Source organism: Limanda limanda, chromosome 1 (assembly GCF_963576545.1).
Source record: "Limanda limanda chromosome 1, fLimLim1.1, whole genome shotgun sequence".
NCBI classification, from domain to species: domain Eukaryota; kingdom Metazoa; phylum Chordata; class Actinopteri; order Pleuronectiformes; family Pleuronectidae; genus Limanda; species Limanda limanda.
The window spans coordinates 40,744,255-40,766,517 of NC_083636.1; the positions used below are offsets into that span (position 1 = coordinate 40,744,255).

A 22,263-nucleotide genomic window follows, 5' to 3' on the forward strand; every position below is an offset into this window, starting at 1 on the left:
TAACTCTCTGTCTCCATCTCCGTCTGGCTGTGTACTGATTTTCTCTGTCCGCTTTGTGATACTCTCTGTTCCTCATTTTTCTTTACTAGAGAGGGAGATTGTCTATGCACCTTCACAATTATGTGTGTGTAAGCCCTATGTTCCCTAAACTCAACCCTGATAGAGAGCGGATGACTATCTTCACAAAAGCAATAAAAAAGCTAAAAATGCTGATGCCACATATTTTGTATTTATATATATTAGACAAACTAATAGTCTGTTTCGATGTTTCCCAAAATGTCCGTGGGTGACCTCTGTTCCTCCAAACTGTGTTTGGCCTCCAGAGCGTTTCGCTTCACTTTTTTTTTTACTACATTCCAACATAGCCTTTCATCATAAATCATTTTGTTTTACTGCCAATATAATGTTCCAGACTCCAGTCCAGTAGGTGGCGGTAATGCAGCTATAAGCTTGTTTGCCAACCGCCAGTAAAATCAGAAGAATAAGTGCTGGATCGTGTGTCACACTCTCCTTCTTCCGGGTTTTACTGATCCTATTCCACGTGAATCATGTCAGCAGAGCAGATCGCAATTGATGGACACGTGGAGGAGCACTTCGCGTCATTTCTGGCACTTCATACCGGAGCCCTTAGGGCCTCAGGAATCCCCCACATCTACTGGAAGAGCCTGCATCAAAAAATTACCAGCGAGGTTTGTGTTCTTCCTCTCCTGTTAAATCCTCCTAAGTACAGGCAGGGTGTGGGGTCATTCCTAGTAGACTACAACATGTCGAACACTGCTACTAAACGCCCACATCCCTCTGGCAAACTCGAAATAATGCACCAATCAGAAATTAAAGACATTGAGCATTCTAGTCGGCTCACATGATCTCTGGTTGTATGCGAAGTGGAAGAAACTTAAAGGGTGAGGCACTAGGAAGTTTGATGACAAGTTATAATTCAAATGGTGCTTTGGGAAGTGGGATGTATGCAGGGTTGGAGAGTGGAATTAACAACACTTAAAAATTATTAAATCAGCCCCGTTAGCGGCGTGTGCTGGTGGCAACACACAACCAAACCTTAAAATATGAAATTTTTCCAAACAAATTTACTCATTGCGTTTATATTCATAGATTTACGATGCTGGGGAGTTTTTTGGAATCATGCAAACCCAACAAGAAGATGAAGAGGAGGAGGAAAATGGAAACAGCGAGGAGAATGCGAAGGACAATCCCAAACCAGTGATCCGCAGTAAAGTTGTTGTGACCAGGGCCAGTGGGCTGGAAGCTTCGGAGCCGACCAGGTGAGGGCGCCCCATTACGTCAATATCCCTCTCAATGTCCCTATATTATGTAGAATTTACACAAATGTATAAATGTGTAAATTGTTATGAGATAGATCCCTCTTATTCTGCAACGTCTACATGTGTCTAGTCACAAACTTGTTCCATGGGTCTCATTTCGAACATAACATAAGCATTTCACTAGTTTGGTAATATACACTATATATAATATTCCTGATACCATATTATTATCTCTCCACTATACAGTGTAGAGAGTGTTTGTCTGTGACCAGGTGCACCTAGCCTGGCAATGGCTGGTGTCTCAAATGTAATTGACCCACACACACTACCTCACGCAGGTTGGGGCCGACAATTTAAGACTATAAATCAGAATACAAGAGATTATCTTTTTTATTATGAAGGATAATAAACTTTAGAAATTCTGTGTGTATATTTTTGATATTTATATACCAGGGCTGCACGATATTAGGAAAACATGTGATATGTGATAACCTTGTTGAATATCACGATGATGATATGACTTGCTAAAATAAACATAAACAGTCCCTCCCTGGCTACAGTGGCCCCTGCCCCCCCTTAAGGCCGATATATGCTTCTCCGTTTTGACTGACCGGGACTGACACGGACAGAGGAGCACCTGGGAGAGCTCTTCGTGTACCTCTGATTTTTCTAACTATCCGTGGCATTTCGGAGAGCCTAGGGCCAGCCCTTGGCTGTGATTGGTCCGCTAACAACATCATTTCCGCACACAACGTCATTTTCGGAATCTTACATTTCCGGACCTCAAACTTCCTGTTTCATTCCGTAGAATACCGCCACTTTAAAACCCAAACACAACTAAGATTCTAATATGGACAACATCATTGAAGAGCGCCTAGTGGAAGAGGTCCGGAGTGTGTGAGGAAAGCCAGGAGGAGGTAAATAAACGAACGTGGACTTCTTCTCCGTACAAATGAGGTAGGCTTCTCTAAGCGAATTGTTCTCAACATGCACAGCCGTCGGACAACTATAAATGAAAAAGAGTCTGTGGGATCCGTGCGTCCCCCCCGCACGCAACGGAGTCAGAGTAGCATATTGTGGCCTTAACTCTTCTTCGGTCTGTCTCCAAACACCACTACTCCCCCCTCCCGCTGACTGTCACCCAAATTGCTCTGAAAATCCCCCTCCCCCTCCTCCTTACATCTCCTCTGGCTCACAGGCTGACTGTCTTCTTCCTGACGACTCCAACCCTCCTCCTCCCCAGCCTGCATCCTCTAAAGTTCCCTTCACACCTCACCATGTTAGAAGACAGCCGAGGAAAGTCCACTCAGGCGAGGTTGTGGGCCCTGATGGTGTCAGCCCCGAGGTGCTCAAAGCCTGTGCCCCCCAGCTCTGTGGAGTGCTTCACGGTGTCTTCAACATGAGCTTGAGTCTTCAGAGGGTCCCTGTGCTCTGGAAGACGTCCTGCCTCGTTCCTGTGCCGAAGACGCCGCGTCCCAGTGGGATCAAGGACTACAAACCGGTGTCGCTGACGTCCCACATCATGAAGACCCTGGAGAGACTCGTCCTGGAGCAGCTAAGGCCCATGGTCAGGCCACACTTGGATCCCCTCCAGTTCTCCTACCAGCCCCTATCAGCTACCTGCTGAATCAAGTCTACCCCCACCTGGACAACCCGGCTAGCAGCTCTACTGTGTGAGAACCTCACAGCGATGCAGGTTGATGCCCCAGTCGTGTCCTAGATTGTGAACTACCTGACTGGCAGACCACAGTACGTGCGCTTGCAGTGCTGTGTGTCTGACAGAGTGCTACACCACGGACCTCTGCCATCTCCAGAAGTTTTCTGAAGACCCTGCAATAGTTGGATGCATCAGCAAGGGTGATGATGCTGAATACAGGGCTGTGGTGGGTAACTTTGTCACATGGTGTAAGCTGAACCACCTGTACCCGCACCAGACGATTTTGTTCTCTCCACTATGCGTATGTTTGTGATTCAGAATCATTCCAGATTGACAGGCGTGTGTCCGCTCTCTGCAATAAGCATACTGCCACGCATCTCTTTCTCTTTCAAGTGTAGAATATATCAAGCAGTCATGCTGCAATCCTAGTCTATAGACCTATAGCAGCATAACTAAAGGCTCCATTATGCTTCTACGTATCCGTTTAGAAAAATCAGAGGTGCACGAAAAGCTCTCCGAGGCGCTCGGAGAGGGCGTTTCTCTGTCCGTGTCATAAAAAACGGAGAAGTATATATCGGCCTAAAGAGCAGGTCTAAGACAAGCCTAGACCAGCTCTAACTATAAGCTTTATCAAAAAAGGTTTAAAGCCTACTCATAAACATACAAATGGTGTCTGCTTCCTGAACTGAAAGTGAGAGATTATTCCACAGGAGTGGGCCTTGATGGCTGAAAGCCCTGGCTCCTACTCTACTTTTAGAGACTTTAGGGACGACAAGTAAACCTGAATTCTGGGATCGGAGTGCTCTAGTGGGTTGATAAGGTACTAACAGCTCTTTAAGGAAAATGGCTCTATATTATTAAGGGCCTTGAAGGTGAGGAGGAGAATTTTAAATTCTATTCTAGATTTAACTGGAAGCCAGTGTAGCGATGTTAATACTGGAGAAATGTGCTCTCTTTTTTTGGTTCTCGTCAGGACACGTGCTGCAGCATTTTGGACAAGCTGCAGAGTATTTAACGACTCACTGCTGGAGCCTGATAATAATGAATTACAATAGTCCAGTTTTGATGTAACAAAGGCATGGACCAGTTTTTCTGCATCTTTTTGCGAAAGGACATGACTGATTTTTTAGATATTCCTAGAAATTTGATTTATGTGTGAATTAAAGGACAAATCAGGATCGAAGATCACTCTCAAGTTACTGATTATCATTAGATAATGTATCTCTAAGGTGTTTAGGGCCAAGTATTATAACCTCCGTTTTATCTGAGTTTAATTGGAGAAAATTGCGGGTCATCCAGGTTTTTATGTCCTTGTGACATGCTTGAAGTTTAGTTAATTGATTACTTTGTTCAGGTTATTTACAAGTATAACTGGGTGTCATCCGCAATCTGACCTGGTACAAAACTGATCACTTGAAGTTTCCACAGCAGAATTAAGTTGTGATGAGGCTGTGCAAGATTTGACAGAGCCGCCTCGCAATTCTATGTTCTCTTTCTGTTGTCTTCTTCCGACGGAAAAACCCATCAATGATCTGAGTATCTTTAATATATTATTTTGGGCAGCAGGGCTCCATCTGATTGACCAAATATATAGACATACAATATATTCACAAGCTAAATTAAATGAAATGTAACATGCAGAGTGTGAACGCATGGCACATGCAGCAGAATTTTTTCGCATTTCAAGCAGTCATTTTGATACGTATAGACTGCGTGCTGATATTGCGATGACGGCAAGTTTTTCGATATATCGTGCAGCCCTGATATATATTTATGTATGTGTGTATATATATATATATATATAAATATATATATGTGTGTATATATATATATATATGTGTGTATATATATATCAGGTTGAGTTAAACTCACCGTAATCAAATCTCATGATTTTTTGTCACAAAGTGGTAAGAAAAAACAGTGAGTTTAAGGAATTACGGGAAGCTCAAATGAATTTTGATCCTGAGCTTCTATTTTCTTCCAGTGTTTTCTTGGTGGATCATGCATGGACGTACCGTGTGGATCACACTCGTCAGCAGCTGGAGCAGATCCCAGGCCTGCTGTCTAGAATGGCTGCCCTCATGGGGGTGGACTTCCATGGTGAGGTCCCCGACCCGGACACGGTGGAGGAAGTTATGGAGCTCATGTGGAAGTACAACCAGACTTATCACCTCTCTCAGGGGGTATGTTCAGAAAAATTATCCACTCGGCCATGGGCCTGTAGTATGAAGCAAGTTCAAAATACTCAAAGTATCCCTTCGTTACCCCACGTCACTTTACCTAAAATCAGTCGTCCTGGTTACCTACAGAGTTGGTGTTCAACTATCCCAGTTTGCTTTGGGGTTTCTTATCCAGCTTTGAACACATTCAGGTGAAAAAAGCAGAGATGTATATTGTGACATGGTCAGAACCATGAATACAGTTCTTATTGTGATATGAGAAGCAAATACAAATTCAGTCACTAAAGATATTATCTAATAGTCATATACAACAAAGGTCAAACGTAAATGATGATCACATAACCATAAAAAATAAATTCTCTTTTTTCGTGTGAACAAACTACTGTGAACATAAGACAAATCTAAATCAGCACATGATCATGGGCCAGGAAATCTTTGTGGTCATTGAACACTTGTTGTCTCCTAATCCTTCAATTCACGTAGTCCTTAAGCAATGACACAGCAGGATTTAAATGTAAATGATAAAAAGTCTGTTTAAAGCGCTTTATTCTTTATAGCCGTTTAGAGTTTACCCAGAGTTTGCCTTTCATACATGCACAACACAGCAGGAGGTTTCTGCACAGACACGTTCACAACAGCAACATGTCCTCCTCATTATACTGCTGCAGAGACCATGTGATTTTCTTAACATCGAGACACCGTCGTCAGCTGTTATCACCACAAACTCTCTTGACATCTTCGTCGGATTCTCTGTTCACACATCCGATTTCTACGGACTTTATACTGGGTCAGGTGGAGGAAGTCCCCAGAAACTGCCGAGCGTCACACTCTGACATTTGCGTTCACACATGCACTTCCTCCGGCGAAAATACGTAGGGACTTCGGTGCATGTTTTAAAACAGTTTATGACTGCGAATGCGTGAATAGAAAAAAAGTATTATTGAGAGCTTTGAACAGTTTCACATTCATACAGTGCATCTATTTGCAGCATCATACATTTGGGGTTCAGTATCTGAGGGATGCAGGATTGGGGAGACTGGGATTAAACTGTCAATCTTCTGGTTCATGGAAGACCCGCTACCTACTGAGCCCGCCCACATTTTAACTGCCATATATAATATTTGTCATTTTGAGATATTGTTTGTTTATATGTATTTGATTTATTTCCATGAATATTAAATAGTTTTTTATGGATTTATTTGGTGCTGACGACGTTCAGTAGAAACTGCTTTAAATTCAATGTGTTTCAAATGGACACTCTAAGGTGCCGCAATTCTTGCTTGGTTAGAAGACATGGGAAACAGTGCAGTTCAAATGCTGCTAAAACGTTTTCATAGCTAAAGCTGATGTTACATCGCCCGTTTTTCAAGTGGACTCACTTCCTCTTGGTTGTGTGCAGCCAGGGAGGTATGTTTATTTATGTTGTGTATTGTGATTCGCTTTCTACGTTGTGTATGTTATTAATTGTGTCATACCGTTATTGAACAGTTTAACAGTGGATTTGAGGATGGGACGTGCAATAAATTGAAGAAAAGGAGTCATACACATATTCACAGCAATTGGACTGATTTCTTTTCAGGTCGCCAAATTGATCACCACAATTGGTGGTATCTTAACCTCCACCCTGTAATATAATTTGGAATGGAAATGTGACAGGGGACTAGTTTATTTATTTAAGTGGTATTTTGTGCGCCTGGAAGTGGACTCATGTTCAGTTATTTCATGATTTTAAATAAAAAACAGGCTCTATGAAAACTGAAGTCATAATTGCATATACAGGCACTGTGTTTGAAGATATTGGTAAAAAAAAGTTGTGCTTGGTTCTGCAACTCTGCTTGTTTAATCTGTCTGAGCGTAATTAGCTTAAAGTCTACAAATTTTTTTTGTGATTGAACGTTGCTTATGGAACAGTTATGCCCTGTATCCCAAGGCACTATTGACTTTGCAGCTTTTTGGGTTTGGGTATTTAACATACCCTCTCAACAATTAGGAGATCAAATAACTGGATTTGTTGCTATATTCTGTTTATTATACTGTCATTTGAATTTCCTTTCAAATCTTCTATCTCTGAACCAATCGGCTATCGTCTGATGACTAATTAGACTATGTTCACACTGCAAGCATTAGTGCTCAATTATAAAATATATTGATGTGGCTGTTCACATTATCTTTTAAAATGTGACCATAACCAACTCCAATGAACTAGTCATGACCCTGATGTGACCCGCATATGCAGTACAACAAGACATAAATGCAGCACGCTGTGTATGGAATAAAAAAAAGAGAAAAGTCTGTAATAAACATGGTTATTTTGCAATGGAACCCGGCAGTTGACGAGTGGGACAAGGATGAAGAGAAAGAGAGTTGAAAGTGTAATTATGGCTTTTGTGGAGCAATGGCTGGTCTTCTGTACGGAGTTGTGTGTAAAGTCTGAGCAAGGAATGGTGGGATCGTTTCATGAATGGCTTCAATGAAACAGATTTCATCAAAATTTCAGGATATCAAGGGCTGCCTTCAACTACATCTGTCAGCACCTCTCAAAAAAGACCTGCCTTTGCCTGTGTGGGAAATAAATAAATCTATATCTGATTTAGAACCACATTTGAAATTGGCCCAAGTCTGATTTGAAAATATCAGATTCCATGTGATTTGTGCTGTTCACAGTAATTCATTAAACAATCAGATCTGTGTCACATGGGGGGGAAATGAGATTTAGGCCACTTGGTCTTACCGTGTGAATGTTGTCTTAGTCTCTGGACTATATTTTTATATTTCAACAGTTGCTGCCAAGAAAATTGTATGGCTGTTGGGCTGCACCTTTATATAAATTATTTTTGTGAAGACTGCACATGTGAGCGCCAAGACTCTGTATTTCTTTCTCCTTAAACGGTTTACCGTCCGAATAGTTTATTTTATCACTTAAGTTGAACATTTCTCAACACAAAAATCAGTGATACTTTTTGAAGGTATTTTAGGTCCAGACAAGAATTTGGCTAATCTCAATTAACAGCTATCCAAAAGAATGGTCAGTGGGATTCAGGTCTATAGCCACATGTTTCTATACTGCATACGTTTTATCAGTTGCTGTCCTCTAATTAGAGTCAAGGATGAATACATATGTTTTAAATGCGACTTCCACAGCGAGAAATCTATCAGCCTAGAGCTTGATTCTCATCTATTACACAGGTCTTGAAAAATGGTTTATTGAAAAGAGAAGGAACACTGATCAACATTCTTGCATTATTATTTTCATTATTATTATTGTGACCATATTAGTATGCAGCTTTTATGGACTCTCTTTCTATCTTTTTTGATTACTGTATTCTTTATTTTGAGGGCATTATTCTTTCATTTTATTTTCACATTTTGCTGTGCTTTGACCAAAAAGCAACCTCTCTCAAATAGCTCCTGATCAAGCATACATTTGCTTTGCTCCTACTCTAACCTGTGTTTTTAAGCACAAAAAAGCTGTTCCATTAACCTCTCGTCTCGAGCAACATTGCACAAAAGGATATGCTAAATTAATATAATGCAACCCTGAAGGCAGATTGGAATAAAACAGTTTCTGGACATAGTCATTGTGTCAGTTATCTTTCTGTCGTCCTCCACTTCACTCTTCTCCTCGTGTGTTCATGTGCAGTCAGCAGAGGAGAAGGTTCCTGTGTGGTACATCATGGATGAGTTTGGCTCCCAGGTCCAGCACTCTGATCAGCCCAGCTGTGGCATGGCTCCCTTTTTCTACACTCGTGGCCAAGTTGCCTACACTGTCCTCTGGCCTCTGCAGGACCTGCAGGAAGGAGGTGAAATGTGATTTACTATAGTTACGTGCTTTGAGTGGTTGATAAGAAGGGAAAAGTGCTATATAAATGCTGCCCATTTAGTCACAAGAAGGGAAGTGGTCACAAAACTAAAGTCTTGTGGCATCTGTATAAAAACTGTCTATTTGGTGACAATTATTTACAATGGCACACAAATGCGGACTCAACACAAGAGGAAATCAGTTAAAGATTTATGTCTTTAGTAGTAACCAATTTAATGAGAAACATTTCCACACAGCAGAATTGTATCATCTGTACCATCTTACTGTTTCAACAGGTGAAGTAACCCGTGATTACACATATGGGGAGACAAACCCCCTGGTGAGGCGATGCCGACTGTTACCATGGATCCCTACTGATCTAGAAGGGGTCAGCAGTGCCACTACTGAACCCCCGGACTCGTACTATGAGGTGAAAACTATTGATGTGATTCTAGATCTTTACATTGTCATCATACAAAGAAATTGTGTGTGTGTGTGTGTAAGTAAAAAAGGCTGGTCTGAAAGGCAGCAAAGAGGCACTAATCATGGCAGCACCACAACAGGCCCTAAGCACAAAATCCATAGAGGCTAGGGTCTACCACAGCAGAATAGGTGCAGGCTGTGCAAAGATGCCCCTGAGACAGTCCAGCACATAATTCTAGAACAGATATGGAAGATGAATGTGATCAATGTGATTTTATAAAAAAATGTCATGAATCATACCCTGGGAATTCAGCAAAATTTCACAAAAAAAGCCCTATGTAGCTGTGTTAAAGTATGGGATCCGCACCAGCGTTGTGTTGTTGGTTAAAGGAGACATATTATGCCCATTTTACCACAAGTTGATATGGTTCCTTGGGGTCCCCTGTCACCGCCCCGCACCCCCCCGGCACCCTGCCGGTGCTCGCTGTGCACAGGCGCAGCTCCCAGCCGGGCTCGCTTCCAGAATTTGGGAGCTGCACAGCTTCACACGATCCCTTTGTCTGTCTGTCTGTGTGTCTGTCAAAAGTCGAGGCAGCAGCAACACGTCCACCAGAAGCGAGCCGCTGACATGGAGTCAGCAGCCCCCCCCCTCGAGTTGAGGACTTTACCCTGGTCTCCTCCACCGCCAGATCTCCACCTCCGGGGGGGGGGGCTATGGCAAATCCTGACGTAGAAAAAGGCCATAATCCCATAGGACGCACTCTAGGGTAGCGTTTCTGACAGAGAGGAACCACATCAAATCACGGGAGTTGTTTTTTTCCAGAGTTTTTGGGACGGTAGACATGCCAGATACCCAAATTAACGTGTAGAAGCACTACAAAAGTGGAATTTTCATAATATGTCCCCTTTAACATTTTGAGGGACGTGCAGAGTTGTCTTTCAAAAGTCAAGACTGAAGAAACAATCTTTATGCCTTGTTTCACCATAATCTAACACTGAAAATATATTTGTATACAGACACTATTTTCCATTTCAATCCCTTTCCAAGTTTAAGGTTAATTAATTAATGTGCAGAATGTTTTTTAGTGTGTTTGTTTTTGTTCATTGGTAAATAATAACTGGAGTGGGATATGGATCATTTGATAAATTCATATTTTTATGAAAAGGACCTGAGTAGATGGCTACAATTTGTTTTAAATTAAATATATTCCTTCTTTTGAGTCTCAACTGGTCTGTGTTTCTCCAGATGATTTCACGAGAAAACAAGGAGCAGCTTCCAGTGGAAATCCAACCCTACACTGTGCCCAAGGACAAAATCCTTAAGTAAGACTAAATTCTGCTGTTCTCCAATAAAAATCTAAATGGATGCACAGATGTTGTAAACAAAATATGTAAGCAGCATATTTTTGTGAAGTGCACTTCTGACAGTAATCCAGGTACTCAATCATTTAATCAGTGGCATTATGTTGTAAAAGTGATGAGAAAATGGGAAACTCACAGATAGACATTATATTCATTCATAATGTTTGAGTTCCCCAAGAACCAAATATAAACCCTGACACATTTCCAGCCAATGTTGAATAATTGTTGTAGTAGTAGCTTTAAGAACTGCAATATCAATCAGTTGGCCTGTGAACTTTTTAGCAAATATTGCCTGATTGCCATGGAATGTTTTTGCCGTAGTAAATATAGTAAACATTCTGTAGCTAACATGAGTTGGAAATATATATAACAGAGTTTCCCTTTAATAGTAGGCCAATAATAACAACTGCCAGGACAAAAACTATATTTGTAATAATATAACAAACAATATACAGTTGTTTCCATGTCGGAAATTGATGTAAACACTCAATAAATGCAGACAAAAACGGCAGGTCTTCCATCAGACAAGCTACCTTGTTGTCCTCTTTTAAATGTCGTTTAAAGACCAATTTCTTTAATATGGCCTTTAACAAGATTTCTTATTTCTTTGTGTATGTCGTTTTACTGTTTCTATGTTTGTGAAGCACTTCGTAAACTTGTTTTTGAAAAGTGCTATATAAATAAAGTATTATTATTATTATAATTATATGAAGTACCCTTTTCAGTCAGACACCCAATATGCTGCTTAATTTCTGATTGGCCCATCACCTTCTTTATTTCCTGCAAGTGCAATTGCAGTTGTATAGTAGATATTTTTTGAGTTCAATGAAGTAATTCACCTGGAGCATCTTACCTACCTTTTATATGATTTTCCACCAGTTGTATTTTCTTTCTTCAGGGAACTGTAGGAACACCAGAAAGTAATTTACAGTTCAGGTTGCCTAGTTCCATTGTATTGTGACTCATATACAGTCCAGTAAGGCTGTGGACATGGGTGCAAGCGCTCCCTCATTGTAATTTCCATTGTTCTGTGATGCAAAAGGTGCCAAATATATTTTTTGAACTAGACTGCTGTATCGTCAACTGTAAAGATACTGTTTATAAAGGGTAAACATTAGTAGGCCTCTCTGTATCTGTGGCAGCTGACAAGGTGTTAACATCATCCTTTGATGATCATTAACGGGTTGTGCTCCCCACTAACACATTATGAATAGTTTCTGGAGTTGACAACTTACTACTACTGCATTGAAGTCTCTTAGAAGATTAAGATCATGCAGCGAAATTATAATTTCACCACAGAAAGTGCCCCACCTAATTTGAATCGTTTTCACAACAGTGTGTAGACCACATCATAATCGTTCAAATACATAGTATAAAAGCATTGAAGTGATGCCTTCATATAGACAATGTAAAATACTGGTGGTGTTGTAAAGGCAGAAATCTTTGATCTTTTTGTCTTATAACATTTTACCATTTGTCACATTTTAATGTAGTAACTGCATTTTTTGTTAAGTACGGTAAGCTAAACATCACAATGGTTAGTAATACAATAATATTGTATTTGGACTATATTAGTATATTTCAACTTCAGTTGCTACTAAGAAAATGTTATGCCTGCTGGGTTGCACCTTTTTATATAAATTAAATATAAGCAACAGACACACACTTTGAGACAACCTTTCCTTTTTTGCTCTACTATATGCTAATAATCTGCATTTTTACTTATTCATTTACTCACAATTCCACCGGGAAGAAGTAGGTGTTTCAATTTTGTTTCCATTGCCACAGTGATGACTTGTTATATGCTCCCAGGATGAAGGCTTTTTATTGCCTCACGCAGGCCCTCTCCTAATAAGTTAACTCAACTCTGAGTTGACTTGAGTACACTTATTTTAATAGCCTGTTCTTAAACCCAAAACTCTTGAGTTCTTTAGGTCAGGTTTTTAAACCTGCTTTCTGAGACCGGACCAAGGACTGAGCTTCACTTTTAATTGTATTTATGGGCTGCCATCCTGTAGCAGGGCTTTTTGCAGTTTTTGGAATCAATCACATTAGAGTGTCTCTGTGTTCTTTCCTCTTGTGCCTGTTGTCCTACTGGTTTTCCTTATATTTCACCTGTTCTCTGCTTTGTTTTCAGAGTTTACACTGAAATGTCACAAGTAAGGAACAACCTGACACATCCGCAGTTCCAGCTGACGGAAGAAGAGGAGGAAGCTGATATTATTTGGGCCTATGATCACATCAAAGATTATAGGTCAGAAACCAAGCAATACGCACACAACATGTACACATACAGGCAAAGAAATTTCAATGGCATAAATAAAAATGATATCCCATGGAAATGATCAGTTTGTGTGTGAAGAGTGACACACACACAAACACGCACACACACTCCTGCAGACTGAAGTTCCTCCCACAGATTAAGACGTAACGCTGTGTTTTAACTAATTAATTGTTGCAGAAGAATCAATCAATCAAATTTAATTGTATAGCCCATATTGGCAAATCACAATTTGTCTTATAGACACCCTGTTTATCCAGGAACATAAATATAAAGGGTTTTATAAAGTTCAGTTCTACGTGTGAGTGATTAGAAAACATCATAGGAGCAGAATCACTTGTTGACCAGCAGAGTAATGCACCTCAGTGCAGTGGAGCTGATTTAAGATATTGAAGTTAAGATAAAACTTTAGAACCACAGACTGGGGGAATTTCAGTTGTTAAAGCAGCAGACACGCCAGGTTGAGGCCAACAAGAGGATAAAGCAATAGAAAAATGCAATAGAAAAATTGTATGTACACCTTTTCACTGTAGTGGTTTGTATGAAATGTTATAAGTAAAGTTTAGTGGCACAGGATGATTGAAAGGGCAAGTAAAATACATTTTGTGCATTAAAAAAAAGTTTGTACATAAGAACATTGTACGTATTTGTTTTATATGGCAGGATATATTCGTATCGACTGATGTGGAAGCGCCCAGCCCTACTTTGTCTCGCTTTTACTCCCATATCCCTGTATAGAACACGATGACCTTTTCAATCATTAATTTTTATTTAAAAAACATTTCTCTGACAGAAAACTGAGTGAGGAGAGACCGCATGTGATGCTCAACCAATTCCCCTGTGAGAACATCATTACTGTGAAGGACTGCATGGCTGCTGTGGCCCGCAGAGTAAAAAGTGGAACCGGACCTGATTGGCTACCAGAGACCTTCAACCTCCATACAGAACTTCCAAAGTTCATCAAGCATTATCAACTGAGACAACAATGGTTTTTTTTTTTTTGTATTAACCTAATGTTAACAAATGTGTAGAGTTCTTTGATATAACCAAAACATGTTCCTTTGTACAAGTTGGTGGTCTGATCTAAGGGCTGGGCAGTATATTAACATCTTTACAGTACATTGATGTATTTTCTAATGAGGTATGGGATTTAGCAGTACTGTTTATAATGCTAAAAAGCTCTGCTCAAGTTTGCATCTCTCCTTAGGAGACGAGAGAATTACTTTTGGTCCATATCGCCCAGTCCTAGTCTGACAGCGCTTAACAAAGTAGATGCTTGCTTGGCTACATGCAGGTACATTGTCTGTGTGTATCTTTCAGCGGAGAGGATAACCACTGGATCTGTAAGCCTTGGAACTTGGCCCGTGGACTGGACACACACATCACCAACAACCTTAACTACATCATCAGACAGAGAGAGAGTACACCAAAGGTACCAACACACATACAGACACCATGCAAAGAGTGATTGACTTTTTTGTCTGTACTGTTTGAACCATCACAACTTAAACTCAGAAAGCAAGTCATCATCAGCACCAGGGCCCAATGGCTGTGTAAAAACTTAATGTAGGTTGTCTGCACTCAATTGAGAACAACATCGGACCAAAGGAATAATTACATCATAAAAGGGCAGCATACCCAAAGTGCCAAACTCCAAGACCATCAGTCAGTTCAGGAACATAGCTCCAATTGAAAAAATTCATCAATTCCTCAGACGTTGATCAATTCTTCAGCAAGGTCGAAAATATCATAAAAAGAGTTGTTCTATCAACCCTAACTATACATTAGCATACAAATATGATATATTTCAATGTATTTAGTAAATAAGCTGTGTCCTTTTATTTACCAGGTTTATCATTTTTTTGTTTGTCCTGTTTTTCCAGGTAGTGTGCAAGTACCTTGAAGATCCGGTACTGTTTCACAGGGAGGAGGTGGGAGTGGTGAAGTTTGACATTCGCTACATGCTGATGCTGCGCTCTGTGCAGCCTCTGTGTCTTTATGTCTACAATGTCTTCTGGTTGCGTTTTGCTAACAGGTACAGTTTTGATATACTTTAAAAATTGTGTTTTAATTCCTCCCCCATTCATTTAAAGTTATTTATGAAGATAGCATAACAATATATGTGATGATGGACAAATTGTTTGAGTTACGAACTATGATCTCAAATCTGCGCACTTTGCAATGATATACTGGTTGATCGCTTCCATGTTTTTTAGCTGACTTTGCTAATTTAAAATAGAAATGTGTATTGGTAGGCTGCATAGATCCGCACAGATCTGTACATAAAGTCCCAGCCTCAGAAGTCACAAGAGCGAAATGGATTGAATTCATATTTGAAGGCAATGTCCCAGAAAGAATTGGCAAAAGTCTGTTGGTGTGCGCCCCGGTAGGCCCCGGATCCCTCCCGGGGCTACGCCTGTCTGAGGGATGCTTTTCCATTATTCAGGGGCTCCCCTGTCGGCCGCGTCGCAGGCAGGCTTCGGCCCGCCTGACTCTGGTTCAAAACGATATGGTTGCAAGATTGTATCTTCGTTTCCAGTAGCAATATTTCTACAAAGGTAATCGATAGCCAAAAATCAGGGTGCTCGTATCTCGTGGAGGAGGGAGGAGGGGGGAGGGGGGAGCTGGCTCATTAGCTTTTAAAGGAACAAGTGCTCAAAACAGCTAACTCTGAGGAGGGCTGTTTTAGACAGGGTAAAAAGGGTGCTGTTTTAATGATACTTGTGGTATTTTGACCAAAATATGTTACGGACATTTCATTAAGACCCCAAGGAACCATATCAACTTGTGGTAATTGGGCATAATACGTCCCCTTTAAGTCATTAATCCGTCTTTCACTTTATCCCTGATGTCCTGGCTGTGCATGTTACGTGTCGTGTTGTGTGTGGCAGGGGAATGAGTACACACGGTGTATTTAAAAGTGTGCCTCATAAACAATCACAAAGTTTAACGTCAAGTATTGTACGTGTCCTAGTAATTTCTGATTAGTGTTGTTTAGTGGTAAAGTAGAGGGCAGGTCAGCGGAGGAGTGTGGAGATAGCAGATTCAGACAGAGGACTCTGACACAGTAAAGGAATACAGGACCTTTTTATGGTAAATGGTAAATGGATTTGTATTTATATAGCGCTTTTCTAGTCTGATGATGACCACTCAAAGCGCTTTACAGTACAGTTTCACATTCACCCATTCACACACACGTTCATACAGTGCATCTACTTGCAGCACTTTGTTATTCTATGGGGGGGCCATTCAGTGTTCAGCATCTTGCCCAAGGACACTTTTTTTTTGATTGATTGAATATTTATTTAAGCCTCGGAAGACACATTGAGGGATAAGACCCTCATTTTCAATGGTGCCGAGGGTACAATAAAAAAGTTGATACATTAAAAGTTAATACATTGAATAAATAGGAATGAAATAAATATGCATATATATATACACAGTAATACAAGGTATAAAACAATTTTAGGCCATAGATGGTTCAGACTGGGGATCGAACCGCCGACCTTCAGGTTGGAGGACGACCACTCTACCCCTCAGCCACAGCCGCCCATCTTTACAGTACATTGATGTATTTTCCACAGCCGCTTTTTATGTCAGTTTGTCTTCATCCTGAAGCATAATTATTCAGCGTTGGAACACAATGAAAGTAGTGTTAAACACAATTCGATTATGTTCTGTCACTGCATCAATGCAGAGTCCCCCCATGTCCGCATCACGATGCATCTAAGAATCTAGAAATTCCAACAACTTTACCGTCTGCTAAATCTTTGTGTTTTCTTTTTTAGGCCTTTCCTCTTGAACCATTTTGATGATTACCAGAAGCACTTCACCGTTATGAACTATGCAGAGGGTGTAGAGCTTAAGCAGGTATGCTTTCATTTTTTGCAATTTAGCTTATCCTTTTGTAAAAGCAGACTGCAATTACAAGAACTTCACTGACATCTATTTCATAGCTCTTTATTTGGTTGGATCTGTATTTATTAACATGGTAATTGTTCTAAGTGTGGTTATAATTCATCACTGTTCTTCTGCTGGAAGGTGCACTATGACGAGTTCATTCCAAAGTTTGAGAAGCAGAACCCACAGTATCCATGGAAGGAGGTGGAAGTAAGTGTAAACATTTCATCCCTTTTCATTTGCACAAGATTCCAGGAACTTATTGAAGAATTAAGAACATATTCTAATTTTCAACTACAGGAACCTGAGATCCAGTTCTAACTTCAGGGTTGTAATTCCTGCTTTTTAACCAATTAAAGAGCTGTTATAGGCTCCGACTGCTACAGATATTAGAACTCTTAAAGGGATAAAAATGTCTGCAATGTGTTTTAAGCCTCCCCCAGATTGTACAACACAGGCCTGATGGCTAGTATTTGTTGCATCCTTCTTTAAATTACACTTTTCTTTGCTCTTATCATGTGTCTTCTATTTCTTTCTGTCAATGCCCCTTGTAGGCAGAGTTGTTTAAATCATTCAGAGAGCTTTTCCAGGCAGCTTCCTCTAGACCAGCTCCATATGGGATTGGCTCCTACCCATCGTCCCGGGCCATATATGCTGTAGATGTCATGCTGAAGTGGAGTACAGGAGACAATGGTGAGCATTTGCTCTATACTAATGTACATGGTGATGGAGAAGACTACACAACGGTCACTAAATTTACAACTCATTCATTTGTTTCAATCGTAGAATGTATATAAAAAGGATTCAGTCCATGACAGTAGCTGTTGTATGAGGTGATAGTGCGTGATAGTATTGAAAGCATACACGCATACACAGTATGTGCACCTGATGCACAGAAGGGACTTGTGTGCCTGCCTGCTGAGACCTATATGTTTATTGTGGTGATGTGTGTTCCAAATAATGCCTTTCTGAAGAGATTGGTAAAAACTGAATGGATGTTTTGATGGGCCATAGACATAGTGAATAAGAGAGAGAGCGCTGCACACAGTACAAGGAAAACCTCAAAACAGAAATGTTATGTAATTATCAGAAGTGTAACATTTTTGGATGCATTGGCATATATACATACAGGCATCTCAGCACTTGCAGAGAACAAATAGGTGAATAAATAAAAATGAAATTAAATGTGTCACCCTCTATTTACACAATATCCAATTTGGGTGTACATGTGTATCTCTGTGTATACTGTATTATAAATACACACACACACACACACACACACAGGGGCGGCTGAGGGGGTAGAGCAGTCGTCCTCGTCCTTTAGACAGAAGGTCGGCAGTTTGATCCCAGTCTTCCCCATTCCACATGCTTAAGTGTCGTTGCGCAAGATACTGAACCCCAAAATTGCCCCTTCTCACAGAGAAAGTGCTGTACATAGATGCACTCTATGAATGTGTGTCTGACTGGCAATAACTATACTGTAAAGCACTTTGAGTGGTCATCAAGACTAGAAAAACGCACTATATATAAATACAGACCATTTTACACAGTGTTGTCACCTGAGAATATCTTTGTATTGGACAATGTTGTATTATTTGTTATCACCCTAATCATCAATCGTTTATTTCTAATTTGTGTGTTTCTGGGTCAGGTGAGCGGATCATGCAACCCCAGATCTTGGAGGTGAATTACAGCCCAGACTGCACTCGAGCCTGCCTGTACCATCCATCCTTCTACAACCACATGTTCCAGACGCTGTTCCTAGATCAGCCCGAGCACTGCCCAGTCAGAAAAATCATATAATCAACTCCCAATCAGTGCCAAGTGATGTGCTTGTCATTTTGTTCTGTCTGTTTTTTTAGACATACATACATAGACATAGACATACATTTGTGTTTAAGTCTGTGCTTTTCCTTCTCTCTGTCATTTGCTCTGTAACTGGTTTATCTGATTGTTTCAATTCATTCTTATTTTACCTTCTCCTTTCCCTCCTTTTGATTTTAAGAACTAATGAAAAAGGTTGGCTTTTCCAGCTCCATCCCTCATGAATCCAGTTGCCTTTTGTTTCATGCCAATTAAATGATTACAAAGTTATATTGTTTTAAACCCAGTTGGAAACCATACACTGCTGTACAAATGAGAAGCAATAAAATGAAGAGTTTTATCATAAATGATTCTGCTTGTTCCAAATACCTTTTCCATTCAAGCATATCATACTATAAGTATTATTCAGCCACTTAAAGGGGGAAAGTAAATGGTCTGTATTTATATAGTGCTTCTTTAGTCTTCTCTAGTCACAGCAATATTTAAATCGGTCTTTTTAATCAACCCTCGGCCTATAGGATGTTATAGCTCATTTGAAAGCCTCAACCTTGTTCGTCCAAGCTCCAAATCCAAGAAAACTGTTAAATTAGTCATTAAATATGGTCCAACAGTCAGTGCTTTGCACAGATAAAGTCATTGTCGTGGGTGATTGCAACATTAATTTAGATGTTGATCATTAGTTCTGCGTTTAATTCACTTATAAATTCGGTCTGTTTTATTTAACATGTAAAAACAAAACACTCACTTTTGATCATGTTCATACATATGGCAAAGGAATTGAAAAGGGAATATTTACCCAAAAACCCCTTCTTCACTGAATTTGGAAAAGAAATCATTATTTTTTTATCAGATAATACCATAAACAAATTTGGGGATAGAATTTCTCCGATATTTGCTCCACAGCCATGTGTCAGTGCAACACAGCAAACAAAACAAACAACAAATTTCACTCCTTAAAACAACAATTCTCTTCAGTAGCCTCATTTATAAAACAGTGCCTAGGATTCATACTAAAGGTGTACGTGTGCACAAAGGCTGAAAATGGCATATGCTAAAAAAGATTCAGATTTATGAAACTGCATGCAGACCTGGAGGCGATGTTCCCTTTATAAATAATTCACCTCTTCAGGTCTGCATCGCCACTTTCCCGTCTCCAAAATATTTGTACCAATGGGTTAAGCTTCGCGTAGAAATCCTTACATTCTTCCGTCAAGTTTGTTTTTATAGATCCCAATGTTTGCGTACGTAAAAAATGGGGTCTGAAAGATGCGTACATGGCGGTTATAAATGAAGCAACGGGTCTCGCTCTCTCTCCACCTCCCCCTTGGCCCCCCTCTCTTCTCTCCCCTCTTGCCCACCCACTTCTCCTCTTCTTAATTTTTCTCTGCTCATCCCAACAGGTTGAAGCAAATGAAGCACATTGAGTATGGTTCTGCTAGATTTTTCTAGAAGGGACCAATTGTGGGTAATGGCATTAAAACTTCAAAAAGAAGTCATAGGCTCTTTGACTAAATGCCAGATCTAACCAGTTCTCTACCTCAAGTTACCCTGACGTTCCTCTGAGGTCGCAACTCTCAGCGGAAACGTTGTGGTTTTAACACAAGGTTCGACTTCAGTGCAGTACAGTATAGATACAGCTGCCTAATTTTCTCTGGAATTGTTTCAAACGGAGTTGAATGTTTTAATGATGAATTTTTATTATTCATCTTAACTTCATTCACTTAAATTAATTTCTGTATTTTTATTAATTAATTAATTTGCAGACTGAACAAATGTGACGTCCAATTTACAGGAAGGTCGCTTTTATTTTGAAATCACTCGAACACGCTTGTAACTTAATGCTTAGAAACAATGTGCATTGCAAAATGAGTGGGGGCTAGTTTGACCCTGTGTTGCAATATTATTGCTGGTCAAGTTATCAGATAAAGGCAGAACAAAAAGACCATCCGGCCACTGGGAAACATCCTCCCGTAAATGCCTCTTGTGCTGTTAAGATATACGTTTCATCTCATTTAGGTTGAAAATAATCTAAATTTATTTTTCTTCAAAAAGTTTTTTACTAAATTAAATAGTAAGTTGTCGTATTTTATACTTTAGGAACTCCCATTTATTGACAGGTGTTAAATTAACCTGACTCAACCAAAAAACTGATTTTAAAGGCAGGTGTTTGAAAGGGAAATGCCTGGAGGTCTAGTCCTCACATTTCTAACCCTAACCCTGTAAGTTCTTCATTATTCTTGATTTCAGTGATCAGAGACAAAATAATTTGGCAGTACTCATTGTTTACAAGCAGATCGTAATTAAACATCTAATGCTTGTTTGAATAAATTCTTTTGTTTTTAGGATTAACACATAGATAGATACTACTGTGATCAGTCAGTGGGGTGTAGTGGAAAAATGACTACGTGTAGTGGAAAATAGCTAAGTGTGGTTGAAATCTATTTCATGGTTGAAGAGTAACTTTTTGTATTCCTGTCTTGGACTCCATGACCTGAAAAGTTTATGACCTGAAACCTGTATGACCTTTCTATATACCTGTTTGACCTTTCCTTTACTTATTGACTGTCCAAAGAACCCAATGGAAATGTATGTTAATTATTTTTTCCTGTGCTTTGGTTCCTGTCTTAAACTACCCTACAGAACCAGTCTGAACTGGCTCCGGCAAACAGCCTTGTCCTCCTATATTAGATCGTTGTATTTTACTTTATCTTCACTCTGAAATCCTTGTGGTTTCTCTGCAGAAACCCCCATTTTAAACACACGTAGATAACTTTGTTGTTTCCAGCCTCTTGTATTTCCAGGTTTCCATCACAGGGGGAAATATCACTGTAAGAGCCATTACGCAGTATGTATGTGTATAGTTAAATATTTATGTTGGTTTATAATTTCTTATATTATCCAGGTTTGTAGTTTAAGTTTTGTACAGTTGAGCACTGTTTGTGTTTTTTGCAACAGTTTCATGAAGCCGTAAGGCGGTTCTCGATATCAGGTGGGTGGTGAGCCAGCGGGGCTGGTTAAGTGACGCGCTAGAAGATTGGTGAGTTTAAGGAGTCTGCAGGAGTTGACTCCAACAAGTTTTGACCGTGAATTTAACGTGAAACATGCGTGCAATCTTGAGTGACATTGACGTGAAGACTGCCTGGGAATATCAGATGCTGTAAGGCTTACAGCCACACCAACTTGAATAAAATACCTCACTTCAAGATTAACCCGCCTCATGTGTTCGTGGAACAGCGGGTTGTCACGCAGGGTCGGGCCTGGCTAATATGTGGACACGAGTCAGCTGTTACAAATACTCCCTCAGACAAAATCAAGTGGCCGTCATATTGGAACGGAGTGGAACGGCCACTACAATCACAGTTAATTTTATACCTTAATAATTGGTTTGTATCAGTAGTCAATTCTAGATTTTAAATTGGGATTTGAGCTGAACCATGAATATTTGAGTCTAACTTAATTTAAGTATCTCTATGCATAAGTTACACTTTGTTCATTGTAAACGTGAGTAAATATTGTATTGACGAGCTACACACATGGATTAACTTCCAGCGGGACAT

At 40.0% G+C, this 22,263-nt stretch overlaps 1 protein-coding gene across 1 annotated transcript; it reads left to right on the forward strand.

Moving 5' to 3' along the window:
• Positions 1 to 531: 531 nt before the first annotated feature.
• Positions 532 to 19,056, forward strand: ttll12 (tubulin tyrosine ligase-like family, member 12). The gene is made up of 14 exons (XM_061075746.1): positions 532 to 689; positions 1,111 to 1,280; positions 4,922 to 5,120; positions 8,758 to 8,917; positions 9,213 to 9,346; positions 10,586 to 10,662; positions 12,839 to 12,955; positions 13,776 to 13,970; positions 14,303 to 14,414; positions 14,866 to 15,017; positions 16,771 to 16,852; positions 17,024 to 17,092; positions 17,437 to 17,575; positions 18,534 to 19,056. The coding sequence occupies exons 1-14, from the start codon at positions 549 to 551 to the stop codon at positions 18,683 to 18,685; spliced, it is 1,899 nt and encodes a 632-aa protein (XP_060931729.1). The 5' UTR covers positions 532 to 548; the 3' UTR covers positions 18,686 to 19,056.
• The last annotated feature ends 3,207 nt before the right edge of the window (positions 19,057 to 22,263 follow it).